We start from the raw sequence: 15976 nt of genomic DNA, 5'->3' as shown, positions 1-15976 counted from the left end.
AGTTGCTCAATCTCCTAAGTAATCTCACCAGTAGTTGCATCCCACAAGATCTTCACCAATCCAGTGGACTTGCCCCTCAACTCCTTCAACTTGTAATCAATCACAACTATCGGTCTCTTCTCATAAGTCAGGTTCTCCTTGACCTGAATCTCACCCATCTCAACTACATGACTCGGGTCATGGACATACTTCCTCAACTGTGAAACGTGAAACACATGTTCCCCCTCAGCAACTCCAAAGGCTTTCGCCTTTTATCAGCATATGACTTTTGTCTACTCTGGGTAGTCTTCATACTCTCTTGAATCAACTTTACTTTTTCAGTAGTCTGTAGGACTAACTCCGGCCTCACAACCACTGATTCACTATCTTGGTACCAAAACAGAGGAGTCATACACCTCTTACCATACAGGACTTCAAACGATGTCATCCCGATACTAGCATGAAAGCTATTGTTATACATGAACTCTACCAGTAGTAAGACTTCCTCCCAATTCTCCAAGTGGTCTAGCACACAAGCTCTTAGCAAAACCTCCAAAGACTGAATTATCCTCTCTGACTGACCATCCATTTGTGGATGATAAGCAAAACTCAACCTCAACCTCGTGCCTAAGGCTTGGTGTAGACTCTGCCAAAAATCTGGAAGTGAACCTCAGATCCCTATCTGAAGTAATACTGGAAGGCACCTCGTGCAACCGTAATATTTCCTTCACATACAACTATGTCAACTTCTCCAAGGATCACTTGATATTGACAGGCAAGAAATGTGCACACTTGGTCAATCTGTCAACCACAACTCAAATAGCATCACTATTCCTAGTCGACTTAGGCAATCCATCAATGAAATCCATAGTGATACTATCCAACTTCCACTACAGGATCTCCATCATCTACAATTAAACCACCAGACTTCTGGTGCCCAACCTTAGCCTTCTGACAGGTCAGAAGGGCCACCATATATTCAACAATGTCTCTCTATACTTAGAATCTTGAGGTAGGCAAATTCTGCCCTTAAACCTCAAATCCCATCTTCACCCATCTCAAAGCCAACTGCTTTCTCTATATCCAACAAATTAAGAACCTTCACAACTTTCAAATCTTACAACTACTTCATGCCAACTTGCTACAAGAACTCACTAGCAATGGTAATCATGCCACAACTAATGTAGTCTTGAGCCAACTCCACATACAGATTCAAATCTCTGAATTTCTCAACCAGCTCCAACTCCTTCACCATCAAACTAGACATGTGGATGGACTTCCTACTCAAAGCGTCTGCCACTACATTGGCCTTCCTAGGGTGATACATCAACTGAAATTCATAATCTTTTAAAATATTCCATCCACTGTCTCTATCTCATGTTCAACTCCTTCTGATTAAGCAAGTACTTCAACTCTTGTAATCACCAAAGATGCTAAATCCCGCACTATGAAAATAGTGCATCCATACCTTTAAGGAAAAAATAACTATTGCCAACTCTAAGTCATGAGTAGTGTAATTCCTCTCATGATTCTTCAATTGCCTTAAAGCATATACAAATACTCTCCTATTCTACATCAACACACACCCCAACCTTAGGTGAGAAACATCACAACACACCTCAAATGGCTCATTAGGATTAGGCAACACCAACATAGGAGAAGTAGTCGATCTTTCTTTTCAACTCTTCCACCTGACACTTCAATTCAACTAACTCTGTTGGGGCCATCCTATAGGGAGCAACCAACACTAGCCCTACACCAAGGACCAGATCAATGCTAAACTCAATCTCCCTAGTAAGAGGTAACCCAAACATCTCATCCAAAAACACCTTCAGAAATTCTCTCACAACTCCTACCTATTGATCACCTTCTCAGTTTCCACACTCACAGTAGCAAATAAAATACAACACTCTGCTCCATCTCTCAACATCACTTCAGCTTGGCTGGTTGAAATCAACAATTCATCCTCCCCCTAAGGGAAAAATTAACTCCCTATTGGCACAATCTATAAGAATGTGATTGGCAGATGACCAATCCATGCCTAAGATTATGTCAATATCCACTAAAGGCAAACAGATCAAGTTCACCTTATACTTCCTATCACACACCTCCAAGGGATAACCAACACACATCTTAGAGGAAACAATAGAAACAGAAGCGTGCGCAGACACAAGCAATCTCAACCCCAAATTACATACAGGAAAACACCCTCCCAGCTAGAATAGATCTATCACCCCTCGGGGCACTCCTGGTCTGTCTGGCACCTATAGGACAACTAGTCGACATGTGACCCATCTGGCCACACCTAAAGCACTTGTGCTCGGTATGAGGGCAATCATGAATGAAGTGAGGTCCACCACATCTGTAACATCTGAGAGTAGCAGCTCCACTCTAACCCTCACTCCTAGCTGTGTCAATAGGTTTCCTTGTGACAAGACTCCCTTATAATGATTAGGGCCTATCATAAGGCTTCCTCTGAGAACCACCACCACTCTTGGACCCAGCTGGCCCACCAACAATCTTCGCTGGCTTGTCGACACTCTCTAACCGCTCTACAACCTTCGCCTTCTCTACCAAGGCTGTAAACTTCGTGATGGCCATAGGCACCACCACTCTCCTCAAATCATACTTCAAGCCTTCAGCAAACTTCCTACACTTCCAAGCCTCAGAGGTGGCTTGGGTGTAGAAGTGTGCCAAGTGCTCGAATCTCATGGCGTACTCGGTCACTGACATTCCCCCCTGCTGTAATCTCATAAACTCTGCCTCCCGAGCATGCCTAACACTCTCTGGGAAGTACTTCTCAAGGAAGGCCCTCTTGAAGCACACCCAGTCCACAACCACTCCATGGTCAATTCAGCATCTGACTAGTACCTCTCCAACAATACTCTGCCTCCCCTATCGACATATACATTGCATACTTGAGCTTTTGCTCCTCTGAAAAACCTAGAACTAAAAATATCTTCTCCAACTCGTAAATCCAGTGGTCAGCCACCTCTGGATCTGCATCACCTCTGAACTAAGAAGGACTACACTTCCTGAACTCAGCCAAAACCCGACTCTCCTATGACCCAACTGGTCTTGCGGAACTAGTCGCAGCTCTCTCAGCATCCATCCTATCAAAGTAGGCATTCTACTGTTGCATAGCCATAGCCATCATCTCCATGGCATGGGCTATCTGCTCATGTTCTAAGCATCTTCTACAAAATGAACAACTCATTCAATACACTACATCTCAACTAATCAACACAAATCAGCATAACATCCAACACAACACAGAGTTCAACACAACAAAAGCCTAAAGGAACCACCCCCAGAGAGTGTCCACTAGACTCGAACTGCTCTGATACCATAAAAGTGTAACGACCCGCCATGGCCGTCACACTACGAACATCACTACACACTATTGAAATATATATACCAAAATAGTATAATAAAATATTTACAACACAAGTTGTTAATCAAGCAACCAACGACAACCAATTATGTACAACAAAATATGCTACTATAAGGTAGCCTACAAAAAAAATCCATCTCCAGGAACCTCCTATGGCCTCTAGCAGCTATCTCCAGTCTATCACTGCCCTGCTCCCATACAACGTATGATCATCGCAGTCCAAACCACATGGAAACATGAAAGGGTAAGCTAGAGACAATAAACAACTCATAATAATTTAATATGCAACATAACAACTATATAATCATCGTCGCATTCGACACATGAGACAAACAACATATATACTATACATCTTAACATCATTTCAACTTACAACATAAAATCACTATCATCATCCTCAACAAGGTCAACATACAACACAATCACAACTTAACAACACAACAACAAATATACAACTTATATCAACAACAAATCAACTCATCAATAACTTATGCGTCGTCACGCATTTCAACTCGGAGATCTCCAACAACTGAGGTTGAGCAGTCTAGGTTGCATAAACCCTATTGAATCCAAAGTTTGACCTATCGATCTCAACCAGGTCAGGTATAGAACAACGTTAGGAACTCCGAAGAGAACCAGGTATAGACAAGAATAGGCAATTTCTCAGGTGTGCCACTTAGACACGAATGTCCAGTACTACTGTTAGGATAGAAAGGTTTGGGTATGAGCCTACCACGGCCTTGGCTAGCATCACCAATCCACATATGGAGTTAGACCACCCACTGTCCTCCAAGTACCATGCACCCTCTAGTACCTAGTCCAATACTACATCTCTAATTAGATACCTTACTCAAATTGGTCATTAAACCATTACATGGATCGACTATTTCCATGTCGCCCACACAGTACTAAGGGATTCAACTTTAAAACAACTTTCAACTTATCACCTTAGTAATATGTATCTCAACATAGGACATATATCTTCACCATATGTCCCCAACTTTCTAACTTTACAATAATAGACACCATATCAACTTTACAACAATAAACATCTGGCCGCTTGTAATCGGTATAGCTCGGCCTGACCCCTATACCATGGTCGCTTTATACACGTGTGCCTCGACCTTGCCCACACACGGGATCAACTAAGTCGTAGAGGAGAACAACGCAACGTCCACTCCAAGGGACAACTTCCCAAGGAGGATTTTCAACAAATTGGGCTCTTAGAGCACCACAACTATCTCAATCCGCACAATGGGATGAGCAACTTCAAAAATATCTCCTCTAGTCCTAGTGATCAACAACTTATCATCACAGCTTAATCAACTTACAACTCGACAGCACACGTCAACTCAACAACTTAAACAACGTATAACTTTTCAACTCATCATCTTAATCAACTTTCAACTTAAACAACATGGTATATCAGCACAACAACTCATCAACGTTATTTAACAACACATTTTAACAACACAACATCTCATTTTAACTTTAAATAGCATAATCAACTCAATCATTATAAAATAATATTTTTTCAACACATGACACAACATACAACTTTATAGCAACATACAACTCTTGTCTAACAACTTAACAATATTATCATCATGCACTTCACAACATATACATGTCCACACATAACATATAGCAACTTTATCAACTTAATTTTAACTAGCTTCAACAATATCATAGATCAACACACAATTTGTAAACAATTCACAACTTAACTACAACATGCATTTCATTTACATTCCATTTTCATCATGAAAGCATCACCAACAACATCATTAATAAATATTTAATCATATATTAGCAACACACAATATTTTCATCACATAACACAACTCATACTAATCAACCTAAGTACCCAAATGAGTTCCCAACTCACATACAACCAACAACTTTACAATCTAGCTTCCCTTACCTGAAGATTGGCTTAGAATAGCCAAGAACTGAGAAGAAGCGGAATTCCCTTTCCGAAGCTCAACCCGAAACTTCAATCCACCCAAAGCAAGCTTCCTAGTCCAGAGTCTTTTTCTCTAAAACTTCTCTCTAAAAACCTCCATTTTCTTCAACTTCCCACAACCTCTATTTATAGAAATCTGAAACAACCAGAACGACGCGTTTCGAATCTAGAACGGCCCGTTCTAGGCTCCTTCATCATGTGTAAAATTCACATGCAAAAAAGCCCATTCTAAAACCGGAATGACCCGTTCTGGAGTTGAATTTAACTCACAATGACTACCTTGGAACGGCCTGTTCCAGTCCAAGATTCATAGGCCTATTTAGTAGTTTGGAACGACCTGTTCCAATCTGGGAACGGGCCGTTCTGGGGTACTAATTAAATCACCCTTGTTTTAGTAGTTTGGAACGGCCCGTTCCAATCTGGGAACGCCTCGTTCCAATCTAGGAACGCCCCGTTCCAGTCTATTAACTACGTTACACCTAAGACTTCTTAAATTGGATATACTTTAATGAAATAATTTTGTGGCTTTGTTCTTCGACTCATTATCCTTTAACATAGTTTTTAGATAAAATTTATGGTATAAAATGTCATTTTGGTTCAAGGTGTTTATAGTTAATTTTCAAGGGTCATAACTCATTATTCTGAGTACTAAATCATCTCAAAGTTTTTGTGTTATCTATACTACATCTTAGATACATATTCTTGGAAATTTTGGACACTTTTGTGAGCTTTAAAACATATTTTTCCCTTGTTTTAGAATGTAGGATAGTCAACTAGTTTTTTTTTACAAGTTTTTTATACTTCTAATTATGATAACAAATCAAACTAGTTAAATAAATTACCAAAAGATATCAAAACCTATACCTATCATTTTCATACATAATATGCTCATTCTTCACACTAAAATGAGGGTGAACTTTTTTGCATAATTTTGATAAATTTCCAAGTATATAAATCATATTATACAAACATCGATTTAGAAGTCATTTTCATGAGCAAACAAGTCTCAATAAATAGTCACTACAACATAAAGAGTTTTTAGCAACATTTGAAAAATGTTACTTAATTGTGTATAAATGTCGCTAATTTGTTTTTGCAACATATATTATCAAATGTTGTATATAGTCCATGTTGCTAAAGACTTTTAATAACAGTTTTACACAATTATGCAACATTTTTCAAATGTTATCAAAGTGATATATTTGTAACATTTTAATAATGATGTTGCTAAGTTTTTGTTAACTTTATAAAATGATAATTAGTTTTAATTTAGCTAATACTATCAATTATTATATTTTTATACCTCCTAAAATCTTAGGAGTTTTCTAAGAGAAGGTTGGAGATTTTCTTAATTAGGCGCCACTAACTATATACCAAATATCAAAGTTCATTTATCTTAAGCATAATTATATGATTATATATATTCTTTATGAGTCATTCATTTATTCAATGTGAGATTTTAATTAATGGTAATAATTAGAGATGAGAGAAATTATATTTTTTTTTACTAGATGTGAGACTTTGATTTTAGAAGCAATTAGAAAGAATAATGTTGAGATAAAAAAATGTTACTTATTTATAATGACATTTTTCATAAAAATGTTGCAAAATATCCTATGTGATATTTATTTTTACTTGATATGAGACTTTGATTTTGAAAAGAATAATATTAAAATAAAAAATGTTACTCTATCTATAGTAACATTTTTCAAAAAAACATTGTAAAATAACCTACTTATTTAGTATATAGTAACATTTTAACAAATGTAATAAAGAAAATATTGCTAAAGAATTAAAATGTAGTATCACTCCACTACCATTTTTCATGCATTACACCATTTTGAAGTTTTAAAACAATTTTAGTCACTACAAATGGTGTTAGGCAACAACCATATCTTCTAAACAAAACATACAAAAACAACACCATACAACTCAAAAATACAAATAAATGTAACAAGGGACTAAGGGAACCATTCAAACAACAAAATAAACCCAGAAAATGAGTCTAACCCCCTCCCTTCCCTCTTTAAGTAAGAGTTTCAAGTGTGGTTATCAAGAACAAAGTCTCCTAACAAGCTCCAAAGTGTTTCTATGGAGAATGGAGAAGAGGAAAAGTAATTAGAGATTGAAATGAAGAAGAAAATAATAGGGATAGATGTAGGAGAACAACTTACAAAGAAAACCAACAAAATAATTTTTGAAAACTATTTCTTCCCTCCACAAGTTGGTCACACAAAATGAAGAGGATGGTGGGAGTCTTTGTTGAGTTATACAGTGGGCCTAGGTTAGGATTTGAGTGAGAACCACATATTCTCATTTATTTTGGTTAAATATAGTTTAATCACCATTTAATCTATCTATTAGTCACTTACCTAGGTTTTATGTTATATTATTTTTTTAAAAAAAATAAAGTAATATAAACTAGTTAATTGGATACTTTATAACACTAGTACACAAAGGGTGTTTTACGTCGTGTATTTTGACCCTTTTACGTCGGAAAAGGGTCCGACGTTAATACGGGAGTCGTAAATTTACGTCGCCACTGGAAGACGACGTAAATTTACGTCGGGAAATTTTCCAGACCGACGTAAAAAGGGGCAAAATCATGCCACAAATTTACGTCGGACGTGGCCTTGTCCGACGTAAATTTACGTCGGTCATTGCAAGGCCCGACGTAAATTTACGTCGGACAACGCCATGTCCGACGTAAATTGTGGCAGTTTTTTTTTAAAAACGTTTGTAAATTGATATACCCAACACCTGCATATAAATATAATCCAGAATACCAAATCTAAACCAGGCAGTCTAGAATAGAAATTCAAATTGTATTTCAAAATTGAATGACAAAAAGAAAATAATATATAAATCTTAAAAAACATAAATTATGACAATGTAAATCCTATTATCCTAAAAAAGCTATAAAACATGTTTGTTAATGCTATCTAAATAACTAACTATCAAACTATAAACATAATATCTAACTAACTAAACTTAGAAAAAAAGTTGCCCATTGTTCTCTTATCTTGAGAATCTCATCTTCGGGCAATGGAGATGGATCTTGAAAGACCTGAAAGGGTAATTTAAGTGTCATTAATATGCAATGTTAATTATTCTAAAGGTAAATATAGTTAAATAAATTTTGATATGAATTACCTGCGCCCAAGAATCAATAATACCCGCAGAAACTATGGCTTTCATCCAATACATGATGTAATAGCCACATTCAAACGAGTCTTGTTGCTTATTACACTAAAATGAGAAACAAATAACTATTAATTCCAAAGTCAATAAATTTAAATATTATTGACTGTATGAATTAATTTGCTAACCTTAGGGTATATGAAATGCAATGACTTTGATGATCTGGCTCTTCCACTTAATATATTAGCTCCAGACACGATTCTAATTAATTGAAATAAAAATAAATGTTAGCCAATATATATAATTACAGTGTTAAAACATAATGAAAAAATTTAGTTACCCATGTAATTGGCTTTTAATTTCCTGGCTTGGTTTTCGATGAAGTGAACAAAACCACACCACGGTATATTCCTTAGGAATGATTACCATTAACTGCCAATGAGACCTACATTGTATGACAAACAAATCAGTTAAAAAATTACCATGATTAAAAAATCAATTAAAAAACTAACCCGTCAATGTATGGAGCCATGTATATATGTCTTCTTGAGTCACTCATCCATGTTTGCATATATTGTTGGATCTGGACCTGAGTGTTTCCTGATTTTTGGATGGATTGAGGCTCAATAAATCCATATACTTCTGCTTGTGCTTGCTCCACACTCAATTTGTCCATGTACCTAACACAAATAATTATTATAAGTTAAATGTAATTATTGTAAATTTAGACTCATAAAAGAAAATATGACTTACATGGCCCACAACTGTATGACAGATATATTTAACATGGAGTTTCCCCCAACAATCTCTAATGCATCAGGCAGAGATATGTATAGTGGAACATCAGAGCTATCAACTCCAAAAACTCTAATGTCCCACTGCAATTGAATTGGTTGCTTCTTTAATCGTGGTAATTTGATTAGAAGCTTAGATATGGGATCATCCTCAGCTTCTGCGATATTAGCATCATGAACATGAGGTTCTCTCATGACCTCCTTACCACGATCGATAAAATCCTAAAGAAATAATCAAAATTAGTTAAACAATAATAGAATTATAAGAATCTAAAAGAGCAATAATATAATTACCTTTGCCCGTGCTGAAAGCGGCATGACCAAACATTTTGGCCAAGCTAAGAATGTGCCGGTTGCCTGCCCCACTAGTTGAACCTCTGTATTGGGCAAAGGCACTGGAGCAGCAGCATCTTGAACTTGGTCAACCACAACCCGTGTCCAGTCTGGCTGTAGAGGGACACCATGGATGGTTGAGCCACCCTCAAATACTCGGCCAATAGCCACTAACCGTGGGGGGTCATCCTCAACATATAACTCGCACTGGTTTGGTACATCAGTGTGAGCATGTTCCCCTGAGGAATTTGGAGCAGCACAACTCCCTTTAGTGCTGACTCGAACACCATCATGAGCAACTGCAGTCTGTTGCTGAGAACGAGCCAAAAGTTCAAACTTCTCTTCAAACTGTTTTTCAATATTCTTCAGTTTCTCTTGAAACTGCATCTCCAATCTCTGCTCCAATTTTTGTATAACCTCTTGACTACAAGAGTCGACAGTGCTCCTCGATGATCGGCCACCAAAGAAATCTCGGTGGCTCCAAGAACCACCAACACCACGCACACGACCTCCGTGCTCTGGCTTTCCTATGGCCGTTGTGAGGATATCATTCCGACCATCGGAAACAAATGAGCCCTGGGTGCTCTGCTCAACTAAATCCTCCTGCAACAATAAGGAAGATTAAAAAATCTTATGAATTAAATGAGTTGAAATGAAGAGTCTTAATTTGTATATTTTTACTTACTATTTTATTAGCAACGACCCTTGCAGACTCAGAAGTCATTTGCCCATCTGGTTTTGTCCGGGCTGCTATCCACATCTCATGGCGGGGAGGTGACTCCACACGGTCAGCATCCTCAACCCCTGCTGCCTGTGCCCTAGCCTTCTTCATTTGCTTTTTTTTTCTTTCATATCCCCCTCTTGACAATAGATGGGGTGCATCATTCTTGGCTTGTCGTTCTTGGGCAGCTATTCTTTTAGCCTGCAATAATACAAAAAAAAAATGAGATAAATTAAAATATACCTTAAGTATTTGTGTCAATGTAAAAGTTATCAATAACTAACCTGCCACGAAGGGTCCAATCGAGTGGCACAAAATTGCATCCACTCCTCATCAGTGATCTGGTACTTTAGACAGGGAGTCTCATTTTGGCGCTCTCCAAATACATACTCCCGTGTCAAGAAAGTCTTGAAGTCTCTCCACCTGCTGGCAAGGGCAGATAACATCTTCCTCCTCATGCCCTCAGTGTTGGGAATGTCAAAATTTTGCTATGAAAAGAACAACAAATAATAAATAATGTATTTAAGTTATATAATATTGAAAGGATGTGAAAGTATATACCTGAATATCCTGCCACATGAGGTTCTTGTCAACCTCCTGAACGTCATCCCATGATGGAATGATAATAGAAACATGTCGTCGAGCTAGGACTCCCAAATAGCTCTTAAACTTGGCAGCATTTGGGCCTGATGCCTTGCCAGAACGAGGATCCACCTCAACCGGTGTCCTCTCCTTGGCAATGCGCCCAGCTGTCAACCCAGACAATCGAGTGACAGATCTACCTTCCCTCCTTCCACTGCCAGACCCAGAATCCTCCATAATCCTGAAAAAATTAAACTGTCATTATTAAAACAATGAATTAATTGAATAGACAAATAAAGTAAAAAAGATAATAACAATATAGCAACAAAATAACTAATAAAAAAACAAATAATACATAAACAGAAACCTATTAGGTTGGAATGTTTTCCCATATTCCTTCATCATGATCACTTCGAATAGCATGTATTTCGTCCACTTCATTGTCCGCAATAGGACCAAATGATCTGCTTGAAAAAGACGGTGTCTCATGCATATCTAGAGACTCATCTTCGTGAGTTCCATGCATGGTTCTTCCTTCGAGGACCACTGACCATTTCTCATTACATGGATCCTTTACATAAAAAATTTGTCTTGCTTGATATGCCATAATAAAAGGTTCATCCTTATAGCCGACCTTATTCAAATCAACCAAAGTAAACCCTAAATCATCTGTCCGCACACCTGTATTGCCATCAACCCATTTACACTTGAACACAGGCACTCTAAACGTAACATAATCAATTTCCCATATGTCTTCTATGACTCCGAAATAACTCATGGATGCTGTAATGGGATTTTTATCTTTTGAACTAGCAAAGTGCACAGCCTCAGCCTGAATTGTAACCCCACTATTTTGTACTCTACTTTTGTCATCTTCTGTTTTTGTATAGAAACAATATTTGTTAATGTCATACCCACCAAATGTAATGACATCATTGTTAGGCCCACGCGCGAGTCTCAAAAGTGTATCAGAAGCATTAACCTCACCATAAACCTTTTTCTTAAACCAAGCTAAAAAACTCTTGTTATGTTCATTCAATACCCATTTCTCAGTCATCCGAGGGTGTGCTATCTTGATTTCATCTATGTGTTCTGATATGTAAGGAATTACTTCATCAGTGTTGTTCAATATGTACAAATGTGCTTGGTCAACTTCTGTTCGACTCACAGTTCTAATCTTTAAACTTCGACTACCCTTACCAAATTGTTTCCCATCATGTCGAGTCTTGGGAATTCCTATTGGTTCTGATTTCGACATGTACCCTGAACAAAACTCAATGGCTTCTTCTGCAATGTACCTCTCCACAATAGAGGCTTCTGGGCGGTATTGATTCTTGACATATCCTTTTAAGATCTTCATATATCTCTCAACAGGGTACATCCATCTAAGATAAACCGGGCCACACAATCGAATCTCCCTAACCAAATGAACTATCAAATGCACCATGATATCAAAAAATGAAGGTGGAAAATACATTTCCAATTGACACAAGATTGTGATTGCTTCATTTTCTAACTCATCTAACTTTATAGGGTCAATTACTTTGTTGCAAATGGCATTGAAGAATAAACACAATCGAGTAATAGCAACTCTAATAGAAGATGGTAAAATGTTACGAATAGCCACAGGCAAAAGTTGTTGCATTAACACATGACAATCGTGAGACTTTAAACCAATCAACTTCAAATCTTGCATAGACACCAGACTCTTAACATTTGAGGAGTACCCTTGTGGAACTTTCACACTGCTTAAGCACTCACAAAAGCTTTTTTTTTCTTTCTTTGATAGAGTATGACAAGCTGGAGGCAAGTAAGTGCGTCTTCCAATAGACTGAGGATGCAACTCATAACGTATACCCATGTCTACCAAATCTTGTCGTGCTTTCACTCCATCTTTAGTCTTTCCTTTGATGTTTAGCAATGTCCCAATTACACTATCACAAACATTTTTCTCCACATGCATCACATCTATGCAGTGTCTAACATCTAACTTGCACCAGTAAGGAAGATTAAAGAATATTGATCGTTTCTTCCAGATATTTCTCTCAGTTGACTTCTTTTGCGTCTTTCCGAACACAATGTTAATGTTCTTCACCCGTTGATATACTTCTTCACCATTGCGCGGTGTCGAGGCAATTTCATCCTCTTGACTTCCATTGAATGCTTTCTTCAATCTACGGTATGGATGACTACGAACAAGAAACTTACGATGCCTAGTGTACGCAGTCTTTTGCCCATGTTTCAATTGGGTATAACTTGTGTTTTCTTCACATATAGGACATGCATAATGACCCTTCACACTATACCCACTCAGGTTACCATATGCTGGAAAATCATTTATTGTGCAAAATAACATTGCACGCATGGTAAATTTTTCTTCACGATATGCATCAAACACCTCCACTCCTGTGTCCCATAACATTTTCAAGTCATCAATCAATGGACTAAGATACACATCTATGTCATTTCCTGGTTGTCGGGGACCTGATATCATCATAGACAACATAATATATTTTCTCTTCATGCATAGCCAAGGAGGCAAATTATAAATGACCAACAAAACTGGCCATGAACTGTGTTTACTACTTAAGTTCCCATAAGGATTCATGCCATCTGTAGCTAAACCAATTCTCAAGTTTCTTGACTCTGCACCAAATTCTGGAAATGTTTCATCAATCCTCTTCCATTACGGAGAATCAGCTGGATGTCGAAGAAAGTTGTCACATTTTCTACCATTTTCATGCCATGTGAGGTTTTTTGCATCTTCTTTAATGGCAAACAATCTTTTAAACCTAGGTATTATTGGCAAATACCATAAGACCTTAGCAGGGGGACCCTCTATTTCTTCCTCACCATTACTTCCATCAGTTTTCTTTTTGAACCGCGACAATCCACATGTGGGACACACTTTCAGTGTAGCAAAATCATTTGTATATAATATGCAATCATTAGGGCACGCGTGTATCTTCTTATACTCCAAACCCATTGGACATAGTATCTTTTTTGCCTCATAGTTGCGATTAGGTAACGTGTTATCTTCTGGAAGCATCTCCTTCAATAACTCCAACAATTCTGTGAAACTTTTATCAGTCCAACCATTTCTTGCTTTTAAACTAAACAATTTTAAAGTTGCTGATAATCTTGTAAACATACTGCATCCTGGGTATAATGGTTGCTCAAAATCAGACTTTAAGGTATCATACACATGTGCTCTTTCAAAATTTTCTTCACCAACATCACGTATCATCTCTTCTAAGTTATCGTTCATCCCTTCAAAATTTTCAGTTGTTGACACTGTTGGAATGTCTAATATTTCTCCGTGCCATGTCCATACTGTATAACTCTTCACAATACCATATATAAACAGGTGATCACGTATTTCTCCAACTTCTTGACGTATCTGATTCAAACATCGAACACATGGACAATAATATGCCCCTTTGATGGGTTTCCCATTTTCTCTTGCAAATTGTAAGAACTCTTCAACTCCATTTCTGTACTCTTGACTAATGCGACTTGCATTCATCCAACTTCGATTCATTATCTATATATTAACACAAATTAACTATTGACTCAGTTATTCATAATTTTTTTAACCTAAACTACAACCCTAAAAAATCGATGGTAAACTAAAGGTCAATGCCTAAAAAAGTCTCTTCTTTAATGCATCTGGAACGGCCCGTACTGAAACTAGAACGGACGTTCCAGATCAACAAATTACAACAAAAAAAATTCCAGCAGAACGGGCCGTTCTCCATGCAGAACGACCCGTACTGCTTGCAGAACGGTCCGTTCTGCAAGGAGAACGGCCCGTTCTGCAAGGAGAACGGCCCGTTCTGCAAGGAGCACGGCCCGTTCTGCAAGGAGAACGGCCCGTTCTCCTTGCAGAACGGGCCGTTCCAGAGGAACAAATAGCAAAAAAAAAACAAATAAATTACGGGGACAACAAACTAACCTCAAACGACCAACGTGCTGACACTTACAAACTTGGATACGTTGAATGTAGCCGTAAACGCAGTGGGAGACTCAAGTAATTCAGAGGATTTCGTATAAACTGTGAGCGCGGGAATGAAAATGGGACTTTGGGGGCAATATAGGAGAACTATTACGTCGGATAAGGCTTCGCCGACGTAAATTTACGTCGGTCTTGGTGGACTCTGACGTAAATTTACGTCGGACGTGGGTGGGACCGACGTAAATTTACGTCGGACTAAAAGGAATCGACGTAAATTTACGTCGGGATAGAGGTACCCGACGTAAATTTACGTCAGGATAGAGGTACCCGACGTAAATTACCTAATTTACGTCGGTCTACGAGAGGTCCGACGTAAATTGTCTCCACTTATTTACGAAACTGCCACCGCGTTTTTACAACGTCGGTGTTTGTGGTTTGCGACGTAAATTGGGTGACGTAAATACCCTTTTTTGCACTAGTGTAACTTAACTTTATTAATTAATTTACTTCATTGATCACTTAATGTGTTATTCTCTTTATTAATATTTTTTATGGGTCTAGGCCAAACACTAATTATTTTTCATAACTTTTTACTAATAATAAGTAATAACTACTAATATTACCTAATTTAGTACAAGTATTTTTTTTTAATTTTGTTTTGTTTTAAAATTATTTATTTATTATCACTTCACATTTTTTATAAAATGAATTATGACATGTAAAATAAGTAATTATTAAAAAAATAATATTTTTTTTATTTAATTTTTAGTATTGAATTTTTAAGGTGTTACAAGAAGCACGATAGGCTGGCTTGTATATTTTTTTTTAATATAAAATGTATTTGAGACTTAAGTGTTGAAAATCACATGTATAACTAATGCATATAGAATACGAGAAAAATGTTTGAACAAAATCCACTACTAGATTTTAATTCTTTAGCAACATTTTCTTATTTACATTTATGAAAATGTTACTATATATTAAATAAAGAGTTAATCACCTATATACTGCCAGTGTAAAGTTTTTTTACATTGGCAACCAATTATATCTTTTAATTGTTCCATGTCATTATAAACACATTTTCTTTTAATAGTGACATGACACAATTAAA

At 37.2% G+C, this 15976-nt stretch overlaps 2 protein-coding genes across 2 annotated transcripts; both read right to left on the bottom strand.

Moving 5' to 3' along the window:
* Positions 1-8451: 8451 nt before the first annotated feature.
* Positions 8452-11151, bottom strand: LOC145954637 (uncharacterized). The gene is made up of 7 exons (XM_083069324.1): positions 10890-11151; positions 10613-10816; positions 10293-10529; positions 9569-10210; positions 9234-9496; positions 8993-9160; positions 8452-8925 (listed from the first exon to the last, which is right to left on the bottom strand). Exons 1-7 carry the CDS (start codon positions 11145-11147, stop codon positions 8817-8819), a joined length of 1881 nt encoding a protein of 626 aa, XP_082925450.1. The 5' UTR covers positions 11148-11151; the 3' UTR covers positions 8452-8816.
* LOC145954103 (uncharacterized) lies at positions 11023-13586 on the bottom strand. The gene is made up of 2 exons (XM_083067821.1): positions 11278-13586; positions 11023-11151 (listed from the first exon to the last, which is right to left on the bottom strand). The coding sequence occupies exon 1, from the start codon at positions 13516-13518 to the stop codon at positions 11281-11283; it is 2238 nt and encodes a 745-aa protein (XP_082923947.1). The 5' UTR covers positions 13519-13586; the 3' UTR covers positions 11023-11151; positions 11278-11280.
* Positions 13587-15976: the final 2390 nt, after the last annotated feature.

The sequence above is a fragment of the Cajanus cajan genome, chromosome 2 (genome assembly GCF_000230855.2).
Source record: "Cajanus cajan strain Asha chromosome 2, NIPB_CcT2T_4, whole genome shotgun sequence".
In the NCBI taxonomy this organism is placed as follows: Eukaryota; Viridiplantae; Streptophyta; class Magnoliopsida; order Fabales; family Fabaceae; genus Cajanus; species Cajanus cajan.
This window is presented reverse-complemented; position numbering and strand designations above follow the sequence as displayed.